General features: G+C 43.4%; 2 protein-coding genes across 16 annotated transcripts; both read left to right on the forward strand.

The window, feature by feature from the left end:
* Window positions 1–1,175: 1,175 nt before the first annotated feature.
* fam76b (family with sequence similarity 76 member B) lies at window positions 1,176–6,385 on the forward strand. 2 transcript variants are annotated; one of them, XM_085797727.1, is made up of 10 exons: window positions 1,176–1,772; window positions 2,701–2,765; window positions 2,853–2,907; window positions 3,017–3,172; window positions 3,258–3,445; window positions 3,571–3,621; window positions 3,728–3,805; window positions 3,916–4,051; window positions 4,148–4,249; window positions 5,241–6,385. In XM_085797727.1, exons 1-10 carry the CDS (start codon window positions 1,686–1,688, stop codon window positions 5,328–5,330), a joined length of 1,008 nt encoding a protein of 335 aa, XP_085653853.1. In that variant the 5' UTR covers window positions 1,176–1,685; the 3' UTR covers window positions 5,331–6,385. The 2 variants fall into 2 exon arrangements, with proteins under 2 accessions (XP_085653853.1, XP_085653854.1); XM_085797728.1 differs by having other exon boundaries at window positions 3,919–4,051.
* A 2,156-nt stretch (window positions 6,386–8,541) lies between these two features.
* taf1 (TAF1 RNA polymerase II, TATA box binding protein (TBP)-associated factor) lies at window positions 8,542–24,444 on the forward strand. 14 transcript variants are annotated; one of them, XM_085797729.1, is made up of 42 exons: window positions 8,542–8,877; window positions 9,700–9,814; window positions 9,947–10,070; window positions 10,159–10,275; window positions 10,386–10,508; window positions 10,801–11,042; window positions 11,136–11,351; window positions 11,795–12,037; window positions 12,120–12,369; window positions 12,808–12,915; window positions 12,999–13,166; window positions 13,312–13,439; window positions 13,692–13,799; window positions 13,936–14,109; window positions 14,221–14,394; window positions 14,687–14,791; window positions 14,875–15,075; window positions 15,167–15,308; window positions 15,486–15,542; window positions 15,742–15,872; window positions 15,964–16,044; window positions 16,148–16,306; window positions 16,404–16,523; window positions 17,288–17,463; window positions 17,554–17,786; window positions 17,897–18,104; window positions 18,497–18,668; window positions 18,841–19,052; window positions 19,539–19,647; window positions 19,756–19,854; window positions 19,946–20,123; window positions 20,255–20,322; window positions 20,420–20,542; window positions 20,695–20,787; window positions 20,897–20,981; window positions 21,085–21,152; window positions 21,478–21,594; window positions 21,977–22,084; window positions 22,266–22,361; window positions 23,068–23,287; window positions 23,929–24,100; window positions 24,214–24,444. In XM_085797729.1, the coding sequence occupies exons 2-42, from the start codon at window positions 9,701–9,703 to the stop codon at window positions 24,434–24,436; spliced, it is 6,045 nt and encodes a 2,014-aa protein (XP_085653855.1). In that variant the 5' UTR covers window positions 8,542–8,877; window position 9,700; the 3' UTR covers window positions 24,437–24,444. The 14 variants fall into 14 exon arrangements, with proteins under 14 accessions (XP_085653855.1, XP_085653858.1, XP_085653857.1 ...); XM_085797732.1 differs by having other exon boundaries at window positions 18,497–18,662; XM_085797731.1 differs by having other exon boundaries at window positions 17,554–17,784; window positions 17,901–18,104.
* Window positions 24,445–26,006: the final 1,562 nt, after the last annotated feature.

A 26,006-nucleotide genomic window follows, 5' to 3' on the forward strand; every position in this document is an offset into this window, starting at 1 on the left:
TCTTTCAAAAAACAGCAAATTTACTGGTTGCACATGTGCAAGTAGATGAAAACATTTACTTGCACCGTCTCAAATTATAGGGGCAAATTGCTCCCATTTAGTGGCAGTCAGGAGCCCTGATCAGGGTTCTCACCCCTTCTTTTTACAGTCTATGGTTCTCACGCGTCCTGGAAAACCTGGAAAATGGTTGACCAATTATCCAGTCATGGAAAACACATGGAAATTGAGAAAAAGGGTCAAATGTCCTGGAAAAGCTTGAGTTGTCCTGGAAAATCATTTATCACATGGTGACATCAGCTACCAGAGCTCTGTTTGAGAAGTGCCCAGCGAGAAAAGAGAGCTGTTTTAGATCTGGTTTAAAAACAAAAACAACATGTTTTTGCGTTCTCCTATGATAAATTTGTCTTAATTTTATAAGCACGTGAGAGATTATTTCAAAGATAAATTAGAGCCACAGACTGTACATCTTTAAATCAAATTTCTTGGGGTGAGAGAAAATAATAAATATAGAAACAAACTGGTTGAATGTACAAAATAAAGTACAACTGTCATACTGCAACTTCTCCAAAGCATGAATGGGATGGGGCGATGGGACTAACATGTCTGTCAGACTATATCAGCAGCTGAAAATGTCCTGGAAAAGTCCTAATGATTTCAAGAACAGAGTGGGAACCCTGCTGATTTAATAGGAAAGAATGTAAAAATGATAATTGAAATGTCACATGAAAGAATGTAAAAGTGATAATTGAAATGTCACATGAAATAGATAGATGGATGGATAGATAGATAGATAGATAGATAGATAGATAGATAGATAGATAGATAGATAGATAGATAGATAGATAGATAGATAGATAGATAGATAGATAGATACTAACAGGACAGACATGGGTGGTGGAATAATAACTCGTGTGCACATTACTTTATGGGCTTTATTTACATTGATAAAGTGTCTGTATGGGCTCAGACTGGCTGGATGGACCAGCGGTAGTCGCGGAGCTGCTGCCCGGGCTGAGGGGCTTCGCTGGGCGGATGCAGACAGGTGATTGGCTCGGAGCTTTTCAAACTGCGGCTCCCGCGGACGGATGTTGTGTCGCGATAGGTTTCCTTTCTTCTTTCTGAGGACGTAGGCAACTTCCGGTTACATGACGACGACGACGACGACGGACGACGACGGCGTTGATACAAAAAAAAAAGAGAGAGAGAAGGAAGGAAAACAGGAAAATAGCTTTCTTGCCGAGAACAGTGGAAACTTAATCTAAAATAGCCCGACCTTATTGCTAACGGATAACTTGCGTGGCTTGCGTACTAGCTAACGGTTTCGGTGTCGATAACGTCCGGCCGGATGACGCACGGCCGGTGAGAGCCCGGAGATATTTGGAGTTTATTGTTCTTCGTTTGCTGCCTCCAGCTAACTAAGCTATTCCTGTGCTGCTGCCCTGCTAGCACAGCAAGCTATCGGTAGCTAACGCTGGATGCCAACACAGTGTGCGCGTCTCTCTGTGTGTGTGTGTGTGTGTGTGCGTGTGTGTGTGCGCGCTTCTTACGTCTGAATTAGCGAGCGACTAGAAAAAGGAACCGGCGCCGCTAATCCCTCCCGTTCAGTCGGTTCAGTCGGTTCAGTTTGCAGCTGGACACCGAGAAACCTTTCATCATCCAGACCGCTGACATCAGTCGGGGCGAGAATGGCAACATCGGCTCTGTACGCCTGCACCAAGTGCAACCAGCGGTATCCTTTCGAGGAGCTGTCGCAGGGCCAGCAGCTGTGCAAGGTTTGGGAGTGACTCTGAAACAACAACAACATTGATTTCTTTTTCTTTTTCTTTTACTAATCAGATAATGTGTGTGTTGTTGTTGTTGTTTTTTGTCGCCCGGATTGCGATGGTGTTACGAGCAAGTTAGCAAGGCTCGGATTATGTAAGAGCCTTTATCTTTCCAGCCTGGACATGCTAAAACAGTCTCTGGTGAAAGCTTGTTGCTGTTGTTTTTTATTAATATTATTCCACACGGTCACGCTGTTCGGTAAAGAGCAATGCCACATTCATACGATCTGTATATATTTATATATTTTATCACCAGCTGGGTGGATATAAATCCACGGAGCACTGGAGGAAGTGCTCTTTTAAACGCTGCCATTGATGATCATATTGCCCAACTTGTTGCTCCTGTAGCTTCACAAGTAGCAGAGCTGCAGTGAGTGCAGCTGAGGAGCAGACTTTTCTTTTTCTTTTTATCTTTTTCTGTAAAAGAAGTGTTGTGAAGAAGGAAGTCAACCTTGGTGCCTTCTTTTCCCACCATTATTCACTTAATAGTCTGTAGTGAATGTGCAGAGAACCTTTCTTTGTGGTTGATGAATAAGGCACAAGGTCAGCCACTGAACCTTTAAATGGAGTCACAGTTGTATTTCTGTGTCAATTATTTTTTCTTTATTTTGCCCAAGAAGTTTTTATTTGTATTTTTTTCCCAAGCCCCATCAACTGACCCAACCAGGCAGTTCATGGCAGTCATCACTTCTTGTGTACACACAAACTGTTCAGCTGCCGATATTTCTACAGGTTGTTGTTGTAGCCTGGAGGTGTTGCAGTGTGTTTTTTGTTTTGTTTTGTTTCGTTGAGGTGTCTATAGGATATTATGTAATAAAATGTCTTAGTTTTTGCCAGCAGACAGTCGTGAACATTTATTTTGTTTGTCTTACCACAGGAATGTCGCATTGCACACCCAATAGTGAAGTGCACATACTGCAGATCTGAATTTCAGCAGGAAAGGTGAGACGTGCATTTAGTGATGAATGTTAGTTATGCTGATGTCATGCATTACTTAGCATTTAATATCATACGGTTTATTCTTTACAGTAAAACCAATACAATCTGCAAGAAATGTGCCCAGAACGTCAAACAGTTTGGAACTGTGAGTAACTTAGCACAACTGAACTAATTAACTAAGCACATAGTGAACATTAAGTATGTTGTAAAATACAATTTTAACATTTAACCTCGTCTCTTGTCTGTGTTTACAGCCCAAACCCTGCCAGTACTGTAACATCATTGCAGCGTTTATTGGGACAAAGTGCCAGCGCTGTACTAACTCAGAGAAAAAATATGGACCCCCACAGACCTGTGAGCAGTGCAAACAGCAATGCGCCTTTGACCGCAAGGAGGAAGGCAGGAGAAAGGTATAAAAACTGACGCACATGATTATCTAGTTTTAGAGTGAATGTGTTACAGCGAGTCTTATGAGTAAACTGTCTCTCCTCACAGGTGGATGGGAAGCTGCTGTGCTGGCTCTGCACTTTGTCCTACCGCCGTGTCCTGCAGAAAACAAAGGAGCAGAGGAAAGGCTTTGGCTCCTCCAACTCCTCATCCCTGAATGAGAAAGACCACCACTCCAGACCTCACCATCATCACCACCACCACCACCAACACAGACACAGCAGCTCTCACCACAAGTATGTCCTCTGTTGTGTCATTTCTTCTTCATTCATACTGCTCAGTCAGGCTGTTTTCTGGGTTTTTCTACCACTAGTGTGTCTGTCATGTGCTGTTATTAACTGAGCCTTCACATTTATTGCAGATTGAGTGGGAGCTTGAGTCCTGAGCAGGACCAGGGACTGTGGAAGCAGAGGTAAAATGTTTCTTCTCATTTCAGCCACTCATAGTAACTAAGAAAGCCGAGCTTTGAGGGAGTTTTTGGGCCCAGACTTCACATTGCCATCTGATTTTCTTTGCAGCCATAAATCGTCTTCAATCCAGAAGGAGACCCCAAAGAAGAAACCAAAACTGGAGATGAAGCCATCCAACGGGGACAGGTAGGATGGGTGCTTTAATCGTTTTAGAAAATGTGAAATGATTTCACTACCACATGTTGATTACCTCTTATCTCTGCGTTGGGCTCATGCTCTTTCCTCTCTCCCATCAGTAGTTCCATCACCCAGTCAATGGACTCTGGAGGAACAGACAACTTCATTCTCATCAGCCAGCTGAAAGAGGAGGTGATGTCACTGAAGAGACTCCTGCAGCAGAGGGATCAGACCATCCTCGAGAAGGACCGAAAGGTAAGTCGTCACCTGACTTCCAGCTCGAATGAGTCAAAGCTGCATCACCATTTTCTTGGGATTGGTTTGAGGTGTTGACTGTAAACTCTCCTGCAGCTTACAGAAATCAAAGCAGACTTTCAGTACCAGGAATCCAACATGAGAGTGAAGATGAACCAAATGGAAAAATCACACAAAGAGTCCATGGAGCAGCAGCAGGTGGGAAACTGTGCACATGTAGCAAAAACCGTTGAGGGCAAATCCTCATTTACAATGATGTTGAGAGCACAGGACAAAAACACAAAAGCACAGTGTTGTGTATGGTGGTGTGTCGCTCCTTAAAGACGTTATAAATAAAAAAGTGCCATTGTATATCTCATTTCAGAGATAAAAAAAAAAAAAAAGGAGACCGCACACTAGTTAAGAGCTCCCGTGACAGTTTAATGTCACTCACACATGTGAAGTTTTGGGCGTTAGCCCTTCTGTCTGATGAAGGGCTAACGCCCGAAACGTCACATGTGTGAGTGACATTAAATGTCTGTAGATACATAGGGTCACTCACCATAATCAAGAAATGATAAAAAATTATCACTTTAGTATATTTTATTCATATTTCTGTCAATTGCTCTGCCAAGTTGAACCAACCTTAAGCAAATTTACCCAGTAGTGGTAAATCTGTACCTCCCATGCTCAAAACAGGACAATACATGAGTGTTGACATCCTGCCCTGTCTGGCAACGAAACTGAGAAACAGTTGATACCAACTGTTGTAATAAAAAATAAAGAACTAAACTGATACCACAGTTGTCCTCTATCATGGCATGGCAGGTTGATTAACTGCTTTGTCACTATAAGAAATAATTACTGCAAATTGTTATTAGTATTTGGACCTATACAGTATATAATAAGTTTGCCTCATAGAAGCCAGCGTGATACATGGATGATTCACTTGTTGTGTAAGTTTGCAGCCTGTTGTTATGGATACAGTGGTTGTATCAAATGAGCCATTTCCTGTCAAATTCTGTGACGTTAACCATTTTATTACGATGGGGGTGTTTTGTAAGTGTGAACCTGTGGCCGATGTGCTCAACGATGAACATTTGATTGAAAAAACATGTTAGAAAATTATTTTTTTTAAATGATGAAACTACTGGTGTGTATTTCAACTATGCATCTGTTTTCTAACACATTCCATCATCTGTCTCCACAGTCCAAGAACAGGGAGTTGATGAAACAAGTGGCTGCTCTCTCAAAAGGAAAAAAGTTTGACCGGACAGGAAGTTCACTGCTGTTGCCCTAACAATAGGCCGGCCAGTGGGTAACAACACAGAGCGGCTTCATTGTTGTAACACTGTGAAAGTCTCCCTCCTGTGTTTCCTCATTGCCATCTACATCGATTACTTCTTAATTGGTAAAGCCAGAGACCATGTTGTACATGGAAAATCAATTGTTGAATCAAAGAAACCTTTCTCTAAATGTCAACATATTTTAGATATTTTATGGCGACTTTTCCACTGGATCATAGGATGTGACTTTGGATTGGGTGGAGGATGGAGCCCTCACTTTTAACACTGCCGGGCCAAAACAAAAAGCATGGTGTGCATATGTGGATAGCATTCTGTCGACTCAGTGTATCCACTTAATTTTTATGGATGTCATGCAATTTATTTATTCAACTGTATTTCTTAGCTTTTTTATTTCCTCACAACATACTAAGAATATCCCACATTTTGGGGTTTTCTTCAATAGCAATTAGTTATATTTTTCTAAGTGGATGCGATTGTGGAAGACAAGTTCTCCTTAATGGAGACCCTGCGCAACTTTACAATGTATGCAAATGAGAGAACGGTGACCACTGAGCTGCTGCTCGACAGCAGAGATCTCTCTCAATAACAATTCATAAAACAACCAATGAACACTTTGAAAGGCTGTCTGGTAGAGAGACACCTCTTGGCTGCCCTCTTTTTCACTGTGTGACAGCTGTAGTGCTTTGCTGTTTCTCTTTAGTGGAACGATTGTAATACTGCATGATTTTACTGCCAGATACCGGATGGCATTGTGGTCAGACTTCTTTTTTTCCCCCCTCCTTTTAATTAGTTTTTTAAGAATCACTTGTAAATGTATTACTGGGGTCAGCCATTGTATTTAAACTATTGCTTGTATCTGTTTTAGTGAGTACAGTATGTGTATGGTAAGGCCAGTTGAAATTAACATGTCTGTAGAAGATGCTTTTTAAAGGAACACACCTTTCACCTTGCATTATTGGGCTGGTTTCATACTGTGGCATCCAGGATCACTTTTGTACTTTTTTCCAAACCAAGTGTTTTAAAACTATTAAAACTGGCTAAACTGTTACTGTATCCTTGTTTTTATTGCTTTCTCTTTTAACTTTTTAATGTTTGGGACCAATATATTGTAGATGTAAGGGTACAAGGTCAGTGGAAATACAGTAGCCACACAGTGCTTTAACCAATGCAGGATTACAACCACTTACTTCATGTTTGTCACATTTCACATTCACATGACGAGCACTTTGGTAAAAAGAAAGAAAAAGAAAACACCCTGATTGGACAGATTTGGGGTTTCATTCAGAAATCTGTTGACCAAGGGAAACTGGTGGGTAGGATGAAACATGTACTAAAACACATGCTGGGTGCAGTAAAAACTCTGCTTAGGGTCATCACCCTCAAACACATTATACAGTGTACTCTCATTTACTGTCTGTTCATAAAGTGACAGTAAAGATTCCTATTCTCCAGTCTAGAAATTAAAATTGAATATTAGAAATTTCTAAAAATAAATAAATAATAATAATAATGAAGCATCTGGATCTCAGGAGTTCATGTCATGTGCTGCTAGAGTGAAATTAAAAAAAGGTTTTCAATTGGAAGAGAATGTCCCTCTCCAAAATGCAGATAGGCTCAATAAACACATTTATTCAATTTTTATTTGGCATGACTACAGCTAAAATCCCTATAATTAATTCAGGGTAAGTTTGAGTGGGCTACAAAAGCACAGCTAAAAGTTAAAGTTAGAATGAACCATAGCTTGGCATAAAAAATATTGTTGTTAGGGCTGTATAAACATTATATAAAGAGATGAGACGGGAGGACTTTCTATAATTGAATATAGCATACATTTATATTTCAAAAACATGTTAGGGACCGTTCGTTATTTATGGAATGGGCCACCGGAGGAAAATGGGGGGGGTCATGTCATAATATTCTTTGTTGAGGGGTGGGTCCACAAAAAAAAAAAGGTCAGTGAGGGGGGGTCATTCAATATTTTGTCTGGAGGACACTGCAATGCCCGCAGAAAACAAAAACAAAACAAAAACGGGACATTTCAAAGCTGCGAGCACTGATGACAATGAGAGCAACGGCCCCCGAATCACAACGTTATTTTATGTTGCCCTGATCTGCCCTGAGTTGGTTTCGAACCCGGGTCTACCGCACCGCAGGCGACGATGCTAACCGCTTCGCCAAAAACTCAATAAGGGTTCTGCCCGCGGCTTAGCACGTCTTTTATTGATGAGTGAGTTTAACTTCAGTACCGTACAGAGGTTACGCTGCCTGCCTGCCTCATTGCGTAACTCTACATAGTCTGAGCAGCACGTACGTTCACGTTGCTTTCGTGAATTGTAAACAAACAGACGCCCCCTCGGTTTTCGCGTCCAGCAGTTTAGCGGCTAATTCAACTGCAGTGATGGATAACTGTACCGGAGAGGCTCAACTTCATGAACTACATTTGAGGAATAAACGGCAGCTTTTACCTGACGGGAGACCGACGCCTGAGCTACGGTAGCTAACAGTTAGCTGGTTTTATCTACTTCTCTCTCTCTTTCCCTCTCTTTCTTACACACACACACACACACACACACACACACACACACACACACACACACACACACACACACACACACACACACACACACACACACACACACACACAGTTGTCTGTCATATCTGTCGTAAACCTTGTAATAATACGTTGTTGTTGAGTACGGTTCACATTATTGTTGCTTCGGTTTGAGTGTGGATTAATTGTTAATGGTTTGTTGTGTAATGTGGGCTGGTCCAAAATCGCGATTCTGTTATTGATGAGTTGGGTTTTAATAACAGCTGATAAATGGCATTGTGATGAGAAGGTGTTGCACACATGGTTGTCAAAATGAAATAATGTAGTGTCACGCGCTACGTGATGCGATGTCACGTGTCGATGGCCGGGGGGGAGGGGGGGGGGCATGTATCTTTTGATAAGGCTTAATGCAGGGTCATGTTAAAATTTACTGACTCCGACAGGGGGGTCATGTAAAAAAAAAAAAAAGTCCTGTGAATCCCTCCGGTGGCACTGATGATAAATAACGAACAGTCCCTTAGCACTCAGTTATGTTATGCTATGATTCATACTAACAAATACAGTAATGATGTTTTGTTACTGAATAGCTCGCCTCGCTGTGCTAAACACGACAGTTTACTACGTAGAGACGGGTACCTGAACGCATCACGTTTTCCATCCGGGTCACTCGGAGTTTCTGCTAGCTAGCCTCATTCCGTCTCCTCTGCAGTGTGTTACACACACCAACAAAAACAAGGTTTATGTCGACCCCAAAATACATTTGTGGGGGTTTTCTCCCGCCATCACAAAGCACATAGAGGCGCGGGGAGAAATGCGTTCACTGAATAGGTTTTAGTTAACGCATTATTTAGTTATTTTACTAGCTAACATTGAGCTAACTCACTTTGCCAGACTGAAGTGTAGCGGGTTAGCATCGATGTAGCATCCAGTGGGTTTATCAAGCTGGATAAAACACAAGCGTAACGAAAACTAAAGAGAAGTCACGCAAGGTAAGTTTATGTTGCATCTATGGTAGTTTCTGATATTTATCTTTCGCCGCATAACGCTAACTACTTAACTAGCTAACTTTAGCTAACGCAAGTTGCGCCATTTCAGTGCAGCTCCGCGTCACAGTGGTGAAATGATACAAATATAAAAGAGGGCGAAATCAGCAGCCAATATGTTTACAGTCAAAGTAGTTTCTGTAACTGAGAAAATGAGATTAGCCAAACAAAGTAAAGTCAAAACTATAAAATGCACAGCGTGAGCTACGATGCGTGCCCAATGTTATGGTGCAGCAATGAACACACACGGATGATAGGGTTCACATCTTTATGTAAATAAATAATAAGAGGACTAAGTGATATCTCAATCTATGTGATACATCAAACACTGAGGTGTATTCGATATAATAGCTTGGCCCTTTGCTGTCTTTCTTTATGGTTATGTATGGTTTGTGCATTTTATATGAAATGTATTTTTAATGGCAATGGTAACTTATGGTTAAGTACTGTACAATGTACTTCCTCCCATTCTTTGTCTCTCTTTTAATTTTCTTAATTGTCATATGGACTATGTGTCTGAAATAAAGAATTTTATATATAACATGAGGAGGATCGAGGGGAGAAATGTAGGTACGAGAGCATGGCCTAAGAGGACATACATCATGTTATAAATCCATGCTCATGCAACCCATATCTGAGTACTGGTATGGTATTCACATGTCATTAATAGCCTCAGTGCTAAACTGAGTAGGTCAACATCAAAAGGACTGTGTGGAAGCCAAATAATGCCAGTGCTGTCATGTGATGTGTCTCATCATGACATTTCAGGATGTCGGACTCCGACAGTGATGAGGATCAAGATCGCCCTTTCTCTCTCACCGGCTTCCTCTTTGGAAACATCAATGAAGATGGACAGCTGGAGGATGACAGTGTCCTGGACAATGTAGGCCTCTTAAAGATAATTTTCCACCATGCTTATAATTTCTATTGGAAAATTTTGTTGTATTTAATGTATAATATGTTTAACTGCTCATTGCAATGTTTTTTCTGTGTCTACCTGTTCTGATTACTGCAGGAGTCCAAAAAGCACCTGGCTGGTTTGGGTAATCTGGGTCTAGGCTCACTCATTACAGAGATTACAGCTAATGAAGATGGTGATCAAGAGGAAAGCAGAGACTCTGGGAGTGTGGATTCAGAGGGTGAGGATGAATGTGTGAAGGAACTTTACATTGACACGATAACCAGACACAGGATGACGTAACATTTTTGTCATTTTACCCCGTTCAGGTTGGGTGAAAAGCACTGAAGATGCAGTTGATTATTCTGACATCAGTGAGGTCGCTGAGGATGAGACGAAGAAATATCGCCAGGCCATGGGCTCTTTGCAGCCCAGCAGGAAAACAGGTGATCATCTCACAACTCCCAAAAGTCAACTTTATTTTAGTTTTTCCTCCTTTTCCTTTTGACTCTGTGTTAATTTTGTTGTCTACACTTTGGATATTTCTTAATCCTAGATGATGAGGACGACTATGATGCCGACTGTGAGGACATTGATTCTAAGCTTATGCCACCACCCCCACCTCCAAGTCTTCCCACAGCTGCTAAGAAAGACGAACCCTCCTCTCAGACCACAAATGGTAGGTACATGTTTACTCATAATTGGTCTCTGGGGAGATATTGTGTCTGGTTTACCCTCCTTCCTCAGAGGTTTGGTGTTTACAGAGCTGTAACTGCAGTCTGTAAGGAAGTTAATCTGCTAATGGTACATCCTGAGGGTCCATATTATTGCCAGAGGTTTAAATTGCCTATGAGGAACAGACTTAATACTTGATTATGATGTAAATTTAACAGCGATTCACCTTCAAGTATTGTAAATAACAAATATCTGACAATAAAATGTGATTGTTTCTGCTGCTGTTGTCCTTGTAGTTGGGGAAGAAGGCGATGGCATCATCTTGCCCTCAATTATTGCGCCATCCTCTACGGCCGATAAGGTCGACTTCAGCAGCTCCTCAGACTCTGAGTCAGAAACCGACCGCCCCGGCCAGGGCTCGGGGGTCGGAGGATCTCCAGACAGGCTGACCCTCCCACTGGCTGGCATCATGCAGAAGGATGCTGCCAAAGCTCTGCCGGGTGTCACTGAGCTTTTCCCAGAGTTCAGGCCTGGAAGGGTAAAGCATCATTGGGCATTTCAAAGGTTTGTTTTGGCATCATGTTTTTTATAAGCAGTGCACTGACGCAGATTGTCTTGGCCTTACTACTAGGTCCTTAGGTTCTTACGGCTGTTCGGTCCTGGAAAGAGCATGCCATCGGTTTGGAGGAGCGCTCGCAGGAAGAAGAAGCGAAAGCACAGAGACCCTCAGCCCGGGACCCCTCCTCCAGAGGGAGAGCCCACCGAGCAGAGCCTGGAGAAAAAGTCTGGATGGATCTATGAGTATGCACCAGCACCGCCGCCAGAGCAGTGTCTCTCTGACGATGAGGTAAATCTTTCTGTGTTTTCTCTTTCAATAGCACCTAGTTGTAGTCTGACACTTTTATAATAATCAAACAACTTCTGAAAGAGAAGCGTTTTTGGAATAATGATCTGTGTCCACTATTGAACCATCGGGAATGAATGACTCACAAGACCTGAGTTGTTTTCTTTAATATTCTTCCATCCATAGTATTCTATTGTATTCTATTGTATGTTATGTGGTTATTGCTTCCATCTGTTTTGTGTTTTGTTATCTTGTTCATGTGAAGATGCGATTCACATATTATGTTTATGTGTTTTAAACTTTGCTACGGGTCATGTGACCCAAAGCTATTTGAACCTGCCCGGGAATGCCAGAGGCGAACCTGATGACGCCACACGTGAAACAAAACAAAAATATTAGTTTTATAATTGTGTTCAACACTTTCTGTGCTTCTCTGTGTCATCCAGATAACAATGATGGCTCCAGTGGAATCTAAGTTCTCGCAGACTTGTGGTGATGGAGACAAGGAGACAGAGTCTCGACCTAAAGTAGCTGAATGGAGATACGGTCCGGCCCAGCTCTGGTACGATATGCTAGGGGTCCCAGAGGACGGAAGCAATTTCAACTACGGCTTCAGGCTAAAAGACGACGAGTCTGATGAGCCTCAGATACAGGACACACCAAAAGAAATAACAGAGGTTCCTCAAGAGGTACGTTGACCTGCACATCTGTAAACATAACAATGAAATTATACCGACTGTGTTACTAATATTGTGTATCAACTGTTTTTAGTTTCAGAGACAGGATGTCGACAATGAAGAAGGAGAAAATCAGGATCATGAAAACGACGACGAAGATGAGGAGAGAACAGCCCTCGAGAACGAGCTCTTCCTCATGGTCACTCAGCTGCAATGGGAGGACGACATCATCTGGAATGGGGAGGACGTGAAACACAAGGGCACGAAGACCCAGCGAGCCAGCCTGGCCGGGTGGCTTCCCTCTAGTATGACCCGCAACGCTAATGCGTATAACGCTCAGCAGGGTAAGATGCCTGTAAAAAACACTTACTTTTACTGACAGCTGTAATGTTTCCATTATACTGTATATTGTGTGGGTGAAAAAAGTCACCACGCTCAGGTCAATGTCTCTTTAATCAAGTTGTGCACAGAATCTCCCACAACAGAGTCATGAGAGACGTCATCAGTATTTAAGCACAGTGCATAGTACTCATAAGACACGTCATACTGCCTAGCAACGGCCACGTTATCTCTTCAGTGCAAAGAAGATGTTTTTAAAACTTAACCTCTCAAAGCCGTTTGCATACCTCCACTATCTTCAAGGCCGCTTTGCTAATTAAAACTGGACAGGTTCTCGCAAAACTTTCCTGCAAGTCACGACATATGATCAACATGGTTGAATTAACACTCAGTATTTTTCCATCATAATGATACATGACATCAAACACTGTTTATTCTCACAGGGCTGTCGAGAAGTAATTCTCAGTTGGTGCCACCTACGCCTCCACCCATGCCCAAGGCTTCCTCCATCTCTGGCTCCAAGCGGGAAAAAAACAACCATGATAATCAAGGTGAGTTCATTTTTTTTGGTTGACAATACAAATGATAAATTCGCCAGAGATGTTGGTGTTCACTTGTTTTTGTTCCCCTGCAGCCAATCACGAAGAAGACTGTCCCTGGTTCTCCATTTTTCCCATTGACAACGAAGAGCTGGTGTACGGACGCTGGGAAGACAACATCATCTGGGATGACCAGGAGATGGACCACCTGCTCATGCCACCTGTTCTCACACTGGACCCTAATGATGAGAATATAATTCTAGGTATATTCAGAGGAATCGTGTCATTAGGCTGCACGTTTACTGCTGCTCTGCTTCAGTCGGAGTAGACGTCTTACAACAGCTGACCTGCGGTTTGTTTTTTTTTGTCCGATTATTCTGACACCATCCAAAACTCTCTCTCTCGCAGAGATTCCTGATGAAAAGGAGGAAAGGACATCACATTCTCCATCAAAAGAAAATAAAAAGGAAACTGCAATCAAAAAGAGTCGCATCCTGCTGGGGAAGACTGGAGTGATCAAAGATGAGCCACAGCAGGTACACTGCCTCATCAGGGCGGGGGAGGAACGTGCTTGATTGTGAGAAACAGCTGATTAAAAAGTTGTGATTCTTCAATGGGGATGTGGGTCTTTTAGCAGAAGGAGTGGTTTCTAATAAAGAAGATCAAGGCTTGATAATGAAGCAGCAAATAAAGTGGAATGGTGTTTGTTTGTTTTTTGTTAAACATCAGCAGTGGAAAAAAAAAAGGAAAACGTTTGACTGACGCTAGATTTCCTCTTCTCAACTCAGAACATGTCCCAGCCTGAAGTGAAGGATCCTTGGAACCTCTCCAATGATGAGTTTTACTACCCCAAACAGCAGGGTCTGAGGGGGACGTTTGGTGGAAACATCATCCAGGTAAACAGCAGCCACGGAAAATAAACATCCTAAAGGAATCCTGACAAACATACAGAGTAGACGCAGGCCTACAACCTGTGAGATGTAGAACGTCGTGTAGTTTAATCAACTTTTCTTTTTCTTTTTTTTTTAACAGCACTCCATCCCGGCGCTGGAGCTGAGGCAACCCTTCTTCCCCACTCACATGGGGCCGATGAAGCTTCGCCAGTTCCATCGACCGGCTCTGAAGAAGTACTCGTTTGGAGCGTTGGCTCAGCCGGGTCCTCACGCTGTCCAGCCGCTGCTCAAACACATCAAGAAGAAGGCCAAGGTGGAGCCCTGCTCAGAACGAGCATGAATACTCTGTATATTGAGAAAAAAATGTATCTGTAGCTGTGAGCATTTACACTTATGTGTGTGCGTTCGTATTTTTTTTGTATAGATGCGAGAGCAGGAGCGACAGGCATCAGGTGGAGGCGACATGTTCTTCATGCGAACACCACAGGACCTGACAGGCAAAGATGGAGATCTGATCCTGGCAGAGTACAGTGAGGAGTACGCCCCTCTCATCATGCAAGTCGGCATGGCAACTAAAATCAAAAACTACTACAAAAGGGTGAGTCTAGCTTTTTCTTTCACTCTAATTGGTTTTGTAAAGGACTTTAAAAATCTTAATGTATCTGACCCTGATTCAAATATATTGTTTTTGTTAACAAAGAAATGCTTATAAACCTATATTCAAATAGATCCGATGGGATGTGATGATGTATTTCTATTTGCAGGGTTGTTGTGTATTTAATTGTAGTGTGAATATTAGATCATCACACTAAATGAGACTTGTTCACATGTAAGTTGTGTCTGTTTCTTGAACTAAATTTACATCGTGGTGTTGTTACTGTATTCTTCAGAAACCTGGAAAAGATCCTGGAGCACCTGACTGTAAATACGGAGAGACTGTTTACTGCCACACATCCCCTTTCCTGGGGTCACTGCACCCTGGACAACTACTTCAGGTCGGCACAGTCGATACTCAGACTCGATATTTGTCACCAGTTCCTTATCGTTGCAAACTGACAAGTTTTGTTTTTCCTTTAAGGCGTTTGAAAACAACCTTTTCCGAGCTCCGATCTACCTGCACAAGATGCCAGAGACCGATTTCTTGGTTCTACGAACGCGACACGGCTACTACATCAGAGAGATTGTGGACATTATTGTTGTTGGTCAGGAGTGCCCCTTGTATGAGGTTCCTGGTCCCAACTCCAAACGAGCCAATACGCACATCCGAGACTTCCTCCAGGTGTGTTAAATATACTGCGTTCTGCTAGAAGCTCAGGCTGTTGTTGCTGCTAATGCTGAACTGTCATCTCTTCTTTTTTTTTAATCTGTAGGTTTTCATTTACCGCTTGTTCTGGAAGAGCAAGGACAAGCCCCGGAGAATCCGCATGGAGGATATCAAAAAAGCATTTCCGTCACACTCAGAGAGCAGCATCAGGAAACGACTAAAACTCTGTGCCGACTTCAAGCGTACAGGTAAAGCTTGCTCATTCATTCACCGTGTCTTTTCACCATTCAGCGATTGTCATCACTTGTAGGACTAACGTAACCCAGTTGTTTCGCACCAGGGCGATGTTAAGGTTATAACAGAGACACTGTGCTGTTTGAAGCTGCATGAGCTCAGCAATGTGTGTGTGCACCTTGACTCGACAGACAGGCTTCTGAGCAGGGACAGAGCTTTTTACGCCTACTATGGATATTATCCGGAAGGTAAGATGTAGTCTAAGGATAGTATAAGGACACAGGACACAATATGTTCAGGATACACACAGCAAAAGCAAGCAAGGTTTTCTACAATGCACCCATATATCAGGAAACAAGAGGACAATGTTTGTTGTTGCTTTTTCTGCTGCGTTCTGTGATCATGAGTTGGATGGTGGGTAAGAAAATGTCCTCGTCCTCTTGCCAGGCATGGACTCCAACTGGTGGGTGCTGAAGCCTGACTTCAGATTACCCACAGAAGAGGAGATCAGAGCCATGGTGTCTCCAGAGCAGTGCTGTGCTTACTACAGCATGCTGGTGGCCGAGCAGAGACTGAAGGTAACCGCCATGATCGTCTCTACATGACATAACCTGATTGAAGCGAGTTGCGTTGTGTCCACGGCTTCAATATGTGAGTTTTCTCCTGCAGGACGCCGGATATGGTGAGAAATCCTTCTTTGCTCCAGAGGAGGAGAACGAAGAGGACTTTCAAATGAAGATTGATGATGAGGTATTGATCCAAGAGCTCCCTAATGATTAAGTTAAAATGTTCCAGACACGAGATAAGACAAAACAAACGACTTACACCGCACTGGTCCTATTTCACTTCCTAGGTGCGGACAGCTCCGTGGAACACGACAAGAGCCTTCATCTCCGCCATGAAGGGGAAATGCCTGTTGGAGGTTACAGGTGTGGCTGACCCCACCGGCTGTGGAGAAGGTTTCTCCTACGTCAAAGTGCCAAACAAACCAACCCAGCAGAAGGTCCAACCGGTAAATGCAGCACTCACCCGGGCGTCACGTTCTTCTTTTTTTTTTTTCTAAATGCAGAGGTTTAAAACATTGATGCTGTACTTTCTGTGTCTCTCAGGACGACAAAGAGCCGCAGCCTACCAAGAAGACGGTGACGGGGACAGACGCTGATCTGAGGAGACTCTCGCTGAAGAACGCCAAGCAGCTGCTGCGCAAGTTTGGCGTTCCAGAGGAAGAAGTAAGACCATGGCGACATGCAAACTCATAACATCAACATTTTGGCAAATTGGCCCATTGCCATAATCCCTATAGTCATAGCAGTAGGTTCGTTACCTTTAATTGTCGGTGCAAGCTATTTTTAGAACGGCGGAGCAGAGCCGCAAGCTGCTCAGAGCTACGCTACGGAGGCTCATGGGATTTCCTGGTTTCCCTCATCAAACTCATCAAATACACAATCCAACAACTCCAAAACGCTCTGGTGGACAAGTTGTGACCTGCACATTCACCACACTATGAGATAATAACGGAACATTACGAGACTGAGTTATTTTAGAGGTAAATTCATGCAAAACAGCTGATGTGCGTTCCCTTCGGGGGCAGTTTTTTGGCAAGCGTTCTCTGCATTTGCCTCAAAAACAACTTTATTATCTCATAGCGTGGTGAATGTGCAGGTCACAACTTGTCCACCAGAGCGTTTTGGAGTTGTTGGATTGTGTATTTGATGAGTTTGATGAAGGAAACCAAGAAATCCCATTAGCCTCGGTAGCGTAGCTTTGAGCAGCTCGCGGCTCTGCTCCGCCATTCTAAAAATAGTTTGCACCAACAATTAACGGTAACAAACCTACTGCTATGACTATAGGGATTATGGCAATGGGCCAATTTGCCAAAATGTTGAACTATCCCTTTAAATTTTAGGGTTGGAATATTTTTTTGGTAGAATTGTATGTTAACTTTATTGTGTGTGTGTGTGTGTGTGTGTGTGTGTGTGTGTGTGTGTGTTAGATCAAGAAGCTCTCTCGCTGGGAGGTGATTGACGTGGTGAGGACCATGTCCACAGAGCAGGCGCGTTCGGGTGAGGGACCCATGAGCAAGTTTGCCAGAGGGTCTCGTTTCTCTGTAGCTGAACACCAGGAGCGCTACAAGGAAGAGTGTCAGAGGATCTTTGACCTGCAGAACAAGTGAGACTCTTATTTAGTGCTTTATATGTTGTTTGAAATTCGGTCCGAGGAGCAAGAGGAGAAATTGTCCTTTTTGCACTTTGACTACAGGGTGCTAGAGTCGACAGAGGTGCTGTCCACAGACACAGACAGCAGCTCGGCCGAGGACAGCGACTTTGAGGAGATGGGGAAGAACATCGAGAACATGCTGCAGAACAAGAAGACCAGCTCCCAGCTTTCCCGTGAGAGGGAGGAGCAGGAGAGGAAGGAGCTGCAGAGGATGCTAATGGGGGAAGAGAGCGACCGTGACCACAAGGGACGAAAGGAGCGACGCAAAGGCTTGTGTACATCTCGTTCTGACTTCTCATACTTCACCAACGACGCGTTTAAACCAATGTAAAGTCGAAAACTGTCATGTGTCTCATCATAAACTTTGCCTCCCTTCACTCCATAGCCAGCTCATTGTCCACCAGCTCACACAAGGACGACGACACGTCCTCTGTCACGAGCCTGAACTCCTCGGCCACGGGACGACGACTGAAGATCTATCGCACCTTCAGAGATGAGGACGGCAAGGAATACGTCCGCTGTGAGACGGTACGCAAGGCTTCAGTCATCGACGCCTACACCAGGATCAGGACCACCAAGGACGATGAATTCATGTAAGTCTCTCTGATCTAACTTATAGCGTTTAAAAAAATGTTTTATTAGAGTCTGATCATGGGGAGTAACCCAGTGGACTTTTTAAAGCCACAGCCAAAAGGCCTCATCTCTACTGAACTGTGTCTAATTGGTAGATAAATATTTACATGAAAAAAGATACTAATAAATTTGTTCCTTAGGGTTTTGCTTGTTAATTTTGTGACATCTAACGTCAACCAGCAGGTCAGACTAACTCTAGATTCTCTAGTGGAGGTTAATGGAGCTCACTGAGGAGAAAGGCTAGAAGCCTCATGTCGTAGAAATGCCTCCTGGTTCGGTCTGTGCACCACGTCACCACAAATGAACCAGTCGATGTTTAACAGCCAGTGTTGTTGTTTATCTGTGGCTACAGACGCAAGTTCGCCCTCTTCGATGAGCAGCACAGAGAGGAGATGAGGAAGGAGCGACGACGTATTCAGGAGCAGCTGAGGAGGCTGAAGAGAAACCAGGAGAAGGACAAGATCAAGGGACCACCGGAGAAGAAGGCCAAGAAGGTCAAAGAGAGGCCAGACCTCAAGGTAAAAGTAAGCTTGCCGATTCAATACTATTCTCTTCTCTGTCACCTTTTCTTCCCAAACTATTAAGCTAAACCAGCTAAATGAATTTGCTTTTTTTTTGGCTACTCTGCAGTATTTTCATCAAATAGCACCAGTGCGTTGTTGTTTTTGTTCCTTAATGTTTGCCTCTTTTCCCTAGCTAAAGTGCGGCGCTTGTGGAGCCATAGGACACATGAGGACCAACAAGTTCTGCCCACTTTACTATCAGACCAACGCTCCGCCCTCTAACCCTGTCGCTATGACAGAGGAGCAGGAGGAGGAGCTGGAGAAGACCGTGATCCACAACGACAACGAGGAGCTGATCAAGGTGGAGGGCACCAAGATCGTACTGGGCAAACAGCTCATCGAGAGGTAGCCGACTTGTCCTTGTTCTTCCTGCCTTCATAAGCATCTCATCTTATCAGCACAGTGTTTTGTAAACTTCCCACTGTAGACAGTAGAAATGCCTTAAAGCAACTACAAACTTTTAACTGGATATGCAAAAGTCTCTCGTTTCTGCTGATGTGTCTGTGCGACCTACAACAGCAGATGAAGCCATCGGTGGGAAGATAAGCTATTTCTAAATAGTGTAACAATTTACCGCACTCAGACCAGAGGCTGATGAGGCTAATAATTAGCACTGAGTTGTTGCTACACTAGCCAGTAAAAAACTAGCTCAATTTCATTGCTATATTTTCGTCATGGCTGATAGTAGGACGGGATCCGCAAAGAGAAACCTACCGCTTTTGTCCACAGGCGTTGCCAAAATCAACACAAAATGAAAGTTCTTTGTGGCTGCTTTAAACATACAGTCAAAAGCACTCACTTACACTTTTTCATCTTTTTTTTCTCCCACAGTGCGGATGAGGTTCGCAGGAAATCTTTAGTGCTCAAGTTCCCCAAGCAGCAGCTCCCGCCGAAGAAGAAAAGACGTGTTGGCAGCGCTGTGCACTGTGACTATCTCAATGTAAGCAACAACAATGAAACCCCAACAAACCCCTAACCCTTTTTTTTTTAACATTTCTAAAAATCAGAGTGGCTTTCAGCTGATCATATCCCCTGTTGCTGTTCACAGAAACCACATAAGGCCATCCACCGCAGGCGCACTGACCCCATGGTGACCTTGTCCTCTGTGCTAGAGAGCATCATCAACGACATGCGGGACCACCCCAACGTAAGATCTCCGATGAACGCACTCAACATCTCACTGTTCCCTTGCGCAGCTCTGCAGTCTCATCGTTAACGCCTTCACCTCCTCTGTGCAGACGTATCCCTTCCACACGCCCGTCAACGCCAAGGTTGTGAAGGACTACTACAAGATCATCACCCGCCCCATGGACCTGCAGACGCTGAGGGAGAACGTACGCAAGCGGATGTACCCGTCGAGGGATGAGTTCCGTGAAGCAGTGGAGGTTATCGTTAAAAACAGCGCCACCTACAATGGTAAAGTTAAAACTAATGTGTTCCGACAACTTCTTTGGCTCAAAAAGTGACTTTCAACTTAATAGGTCTTCAGTAAGACTTAATTTTCAATGTGTTAAGATGGTTTTCTTTCTTTTTTTTTGTTTCAACAGGGGCAAAGCATCCAATAACACAGGTAGCACAGTCCATGCTGGACCTGTGTGACACTAAACTGAAGGAGGTGAGTGTGAGTGTAAATGTTTTGTCTTATTCTACGTCCTCTTGTCTCGTCTTTTGCTCATTTCAATGAACTCTGAAACCTGCGTGCGTCTGTCCAGAAGGAGGACAGGCTGGTGAGGCTGGAGAAAGCCATCAACCCTCTGCTGGATGACGACGACCAGGTGGCTTTCTCCTTCATCCTGGACAACATCGTCACCCAGAAAATGATGGTGGTTCCTGATGTGAGTCATCTCCACTTTGCATTTCCTTCCCACAGTCATTGATCTATTTTGAGCTCAGGCTAGATGTGTTTTTAATACATGATATTGATCAGGGAGCATGAAAGAAAGCCAATTATCTGCAGCTCATTGTCAAATCCCTCTCCTCTCCGTAGTCATGGCCGTTCCATCATCCTGTCAACAAAAAGTTTGTGCCCGATTATTATAAGGTGATCGTAAGCCCCATGGATTTGGAATCAATCCGCAAGGTGAGGGGTCGTCCTTCAAACAAATATAGTCATTTGATATTTTTAAAATCAGGATCACAAACTAATTTCATGTTCCTCTTTGTCTGTGTTTTATTTCATGGATCAACAGAACATCTCCAAACACAAATACCAGAACCGAGACGCCTTCCTTTCGGATGTCAGCCTCATCCACACCAACAGCATCAAGTACAATGGTAAGTGCGTTAACATCACTGTTAGTGTGACCTCTGTAGTCTCTGCAGGCAATTGTGCAACTGCTTCTGTGAGTTACTAAATCACTTGCTGTGTCTTTCACAGGTCCAGACAGTCCTTACACCAAGACGGCCCTGGATATTGTCAATGTGTGCAAGCAGACCTTGTCAGAGGTATGCAGACTGATTATAAGGGAAATAGTTAAAATTTATGAAGTGAAGACACAAGGCTGGAAATTCAAAATAGATCTTCAAGTTCTCACAACAATAATAATCTTCTCTACTAAGTGATAATTCTCTGTTTCATACTCCAAATGCAATCTTCGTATAAGATAATGTAAATTTATTTAACACAGAGCATTGTAGAATTGAGGAAATTCGACAATTACATGTATTGTGAGTGACACTGCTTCGCATGTAAACCTGTAATATTACCATGAGCAGGAAAGCACACACACAAATCAGTGTTGTAAATACTTGTCTGTAATTGTGTTTCCAGTACGATGAGCACTTGACTCAGTTGGAGAAGGACATCTCGACTGCTAAAGAGGCAGCTCTGGATGCTGCGGACTTGGAGTGTCTGGACCCAATGACTCCTGGGCCGTACACGCCACAGGTAGGAGCGCAGCCAGGACACCGCTTTTTTTATTTACCATCTTAATGAACGGTGGTTTTCTGGGGTGTCCTGCTTCACTGGATATAGACTTTAGGCCTCCAGCTGCTTATGCGCCACACCAGCTAGTCTGAACTCTGCACACCGTAGCCTCCTGGCCACACCCTGTAGTGCTTCTCCTGCCCTTGTATTTTTTTTCTCTCGTTCTCTGCACTAACTCTCCTTTCTAGTCTTTCACGTTTCCCTCTCTGCAATCTAGTTTCTTCACTGTAGTGTCTTCTTTCTCCCAACCTGTTTTTTCTCCTTCGACCCTGCCGTCCTGTCCTGTCTGTCTGTCTGTCTGTCCTGTTTGTGTGCGTGTGTCGCTCTGTGTGGTGCTGGCCAGCCTGCTGATCTGTTTGACAGCGGGGCTTCAGGGAGTCTGCCCAGAGAGCCCAGCAGCCTTTTCTCTGAGGGACCTCTAGTGGTAGCTCCAGAGAAGAGAGGGGGGCAGGTATGGAGAGAGACAGAAATAAAGGCCTCAAACTCTCCTCAGATCACCAGGCCTGTTTACCTGCTTATAAAAGTTCTCTCTCACAAATAACATCACTTGTGTACATTAGTATTGTTATCCTGCGTCTCACCTTTGTCATTCGGTAAAAGCGTTCTCAGACTTTTCTGCTCCTGTTTCTCAGGGACGTCACAGCAGAAGACCTGGGGAGGAAGAATCTGATGTGGACATCGAAGGCTTTGAGGAGGAAGATGATGGCAAACCCAAGACTCCTGCTCCTGTAAGACAAAGATTTAATGTAGTATACACATATTACATACACATATATGTGGAAGTACTGTCAGAGTCACCTTATTTTCAGGTCACACCACTGCTGTGACAAAAAATTGAGATCAAACAAATACTTTCCTTTAAAATTTTTATTATGATGTGGAAAAACTTTATTAAAGGGATATTTCAACATTTTGGCAAATTCACGCATTTCCATAATCCCTATAGTTTTAGGAGTAGGTTCATTAACTTCAATTGTCGGTGCAAGCTGTTTTTAGATCGGCCAGGCAGAGATGCAAGCTGCTCAGCTAACGCAACAGAGGCTCATGGTATTTCTGGGTTTTCCCTCAAAACTCATCAAATACACAATCCAACAACTCCAAAACACTCTCGTGGACAAGTTGCGACCTGCACATTTACCACACTATGAGATAATAACGGAATTTTACGAGACAGAGTTGTTTTCGAGTTGTTTTCTGCTCAGCTGATCTAAAAACGGCTTGCACCAACAATTAAACGTAACAAACCTACCTCTAAGACTATAGGGATTGCAATAATCGAATTTGCCAAAATGTTGAACTATCCCTTTAATAATTTAATTCATTTAATTTTTGTACAGTTTTAGGAGATATGTTTTAACTCAATAATTATGCTTTTATTGAATTTTCTATGTTGCTTTCTCATTGACTTCTCTTTTGTCTGACCTGTGTTTCTAGGCCGAGGATGCAGAAGGAGATCTTGAGGACGAAGATGATGATGAGGAGATGTTGCTGCCACCTCGCAGACGGCACGACCAGGAGGAAGAGGAGGAGGAGGAAGAAGATGATGGAGGAAGATCTAACCGCCCCGCTCAATCCAGCGTTCTGTACCAGGACCTGCTCATGTCGGACGGAGAGGATGACGCCAGCGAAGAGGAGGGCGACAATCCTTTCTCCTGTAAGTCCACCTGAGGAGGAAATGTTCACACCTTAGGTTAAAGGGATAGTTCACTCAAAATTGAAATTTCACTCATTATCTACTCACCCTCATGTCGACTAAGGGCTGGGAGAAGTTTCAGAGTCCTCCGTGGCTTCTCTGAGTTACAGCGGGGCTCCGTGCAGCACTGCATGTCCATATGACGGTTGCAAATGGATACCACTTTTCTTCGTAACAAAAAGACACACCAAAAAACATCCAAATACCTCCATAGTGCTCGTATGTAATGTCCATCTTGTATTGAAGCCCCGAAATGCGAAATTGTTCAGAAAAAAATTAAATAAGTCTATATTTCAAGCTTGTTTGCAGCGGAAGCTCCTCTTCCTGGTCTGTCCAAATCTCGCGCGATTTGCGCCGGCGTCAGTAATCGCAATGATGCCGCCGCAAATCTTGATAGTTGTGAACTATCCTTTTAAGAAACACGGCCGCCAATGGAGACAGACGGGGAAAAATAAAGTGAAATAACCTCTTCACGGTATAAGAGAGAACATGAATAAATATAACTGGACTGCAATGACATTTAAGAGTAATGGTTAGTAAATAATTGAGACATTGTGCTTTGTTTTTGACATTTGTGCTGACGCATTGTGTTTTCACTGCAGCCATTCACCTGTCGGAGAGCGGCAGCGACTCGGACAGAGAGGTGGACGTGCGACCCCCACCTCCACGGAGAGCTCAGGAGACGGCACGCATGGGTATGGAGCAGGAAGAGAGCATGATGTCATACGATGGAGACGGAGCCGATGAGCCTCACATGGAAGACAGCAACGTCAGGTAGAGCAGCAACCGTTGTCGTCACATGCATCGTCACACAGGAATCACACCGATGCAGCTGACGTGGGTCTTTAACCTTTCTTTTTCCGACTTCCCCCTCTCTCCCTCATCAGTTACGGCAGCTATGAGGAGACGGAGAGCCGGAGTCAGCTGCAGGCCTCCGGCATGGGAAACGGAGAAGAGTACGGCATCAGCGAGGAGGAGGAGGAAGATGAAGAAGATGAAGCAAGGAGGAGAGGCCCGGCGGTACTCACCCAGGTCCAACTCAGTGAAGACGAGGAGAGTGAAGAGTTCAGATCTATCGGGGGCGACAGCGACATGGACTCTGATAACTAGTGAACTTTCTTGTTTTCTGTAGTATCATGAAAACATTGTTTTAAAATTGAGATTTCTCAGGTAAATATTGTACATTTTTCAAATTTTTGTAAATAATGCTTTATGTTTATAGCTTTCTTATGCACTGTTGGTTCTGTACCTCTAAGTTACAGCACAGTCTAAATTTCAATTTGCCTTTTATACATGCATCATAATGTTTCTTGACATGGCAGTGTGTGTTTGGTTGTTTTGTGCTGTTTCAGCTCACACATAACCTGTGCTCAAAATAAGTTTAGCAGCTCTGTTGCGTCTGCTCACTGTCGACATCGAAAATAGAATAAACTGAACAAGTCTTTCTGGTTTAAATGTTTCAAAAATCTATTTCCGGATATCTAAATATTCCTCGCATCTGGTTCATGAGAGTTAAAAGATGCAGGGCCCCATTGACAAGCTCATCATGTGTCAAAAAAACAAAAGTGCTCTGTGCATTTTCTGCAGGTGAAGTGGCAAAACACAAAGCTCACATCTCAGTGAAAGAACAAAACATGACTGAGTTGGATTATAGGAGTTTACTGGTTGTAAAAATCAGATAATATCATTAATCAGCAACAACTACAACAGTTTTGTCGGGAGTTCTTCTTCCTATTGTCGTCACTTCAGCCAGCAGATACATTCAACACAATTCACAGTAGACTGTAGAAAGTACTGCAGCTCCATGCTCCACATCCAGTGAACACAACAGGAAACGTTTATGTAATGTATGATCTCACCCATCAGACCAACTTGTCTCTGCACCGATTCATTCTGATAAATATTTGAAATTTTGAAGCACTTGATTTGTAGTCCATGTATGTCTCATTGGATCCCAGTCAGCCTCGAAAATGAGATCAAACAAACTCAACAGGCTGATTTGCTGTGAATAAAACAATGAATAGGTTCAAAACCACAGAAATGTAAACACAGTATCAGACCTGCCATGACATGTCGAGACATGAGGGAAATCGAGCTTTAGCCGAAACAAGTTATAGCATGTATACCATCTAAAGGCCTTTCCCCTTCAATAGTGACTTCATTCAATGTCAAGAACTCGAACTGGTCTTCAGTTTCTAATAAATACATAAATTAAAAATCTGACAAACAGTTGAAACTGAAAAATACACTGGTGGTGGTGAATGAACTAAGTTTTCTGCATGAAAAACATCAGCAAATGTGGCCACCACTGAAAACGCAAAGGGCACTGAACAATTTTAGGAGGAAGCTTCACCGCTATTTCCTAGTGAGAAACAAGTTTTCTATTATGTACGGGTCACCTCTTTATTCTCTCTTTATGACGGCAATGTGCACTTCCTGTTGCAACAGCTCTGCAGAAAACAGCCCATCCTGCAATCTAACATGAGGTTCGCCTGCACTTCCACATTAAAATCAGCATGGAACCAAATCAGTTTATCACCCACACTGATGCACCTTTAATTCATTACATTAACATTGCGCCGCTGTGTCTGCTGATGAATTATATGACTCCCCGCCCCCTTAGAATTAGATGAGCTTATGCACATGCAGTGCAGCATGCCTGCAAAACCACAGACAGTAC

The sequence above is a fragment of the Trachurus japonicus genome, chromosome 14 (assembly GCF_045865225.1).
Source record: "Trachurus japonicus isolate A0001 chromosome 14, Traja_1.0".
In the NCBI taxonomy this organism is placed as follows: Eukaryota; Metazoa; Chordata; class Actinopteri; order Carangiformes; family Carangidae; genus Trachurus; species Trachurus japonicus.

Excerpts from the sequence above, each read along its gene's own strand:
- fam76b (XM_085797727.1), top strand. The coding sequence starts at position 1,686 with ATGGCAACATCGGCTCTGTACGCCTGCACCAAGTGCAACCAGCGGTAT. Across the intron at positions 2,908-3,016 it reads ACGTCAAACAGTTTGGAACT|CCCAAACCCTGCCAGTACTG; the intron begins GTGAGTAACTTA and ends CTGTGTTTACAG. Across the intron at positions 3,173-3,257 it reads AGGAGGAAGGCAGGAGAAAG|GTGGATGGGAAGCTGCTGTG; the intron begins GTATAAAAACTG and ends CTCTCCTCACAG.
- taf1 (XM_085797729.1), top strand. The coding sequence starts at position 9,701 with ATGTCGGACTCCGACAGTGATGAGGATCAAGATCGCCCTTTCTCTCTC. Across the intron at positions 14,395-14,686 it reads TCAAAAACTACTACAAAAGG|AAACCTGGAAAAGATCCTGG; the intron begins GTGAGTCTAGCT and ends TGTATTCTTCAG. Across the intron at positions 19,855-19,945 it reads ACATGCGGGACCACCCCAAC|ACGTATCCCTTCCACACGCC; the intron begins GTAAGATCTCCG and ends TCCTCTGTGCAG.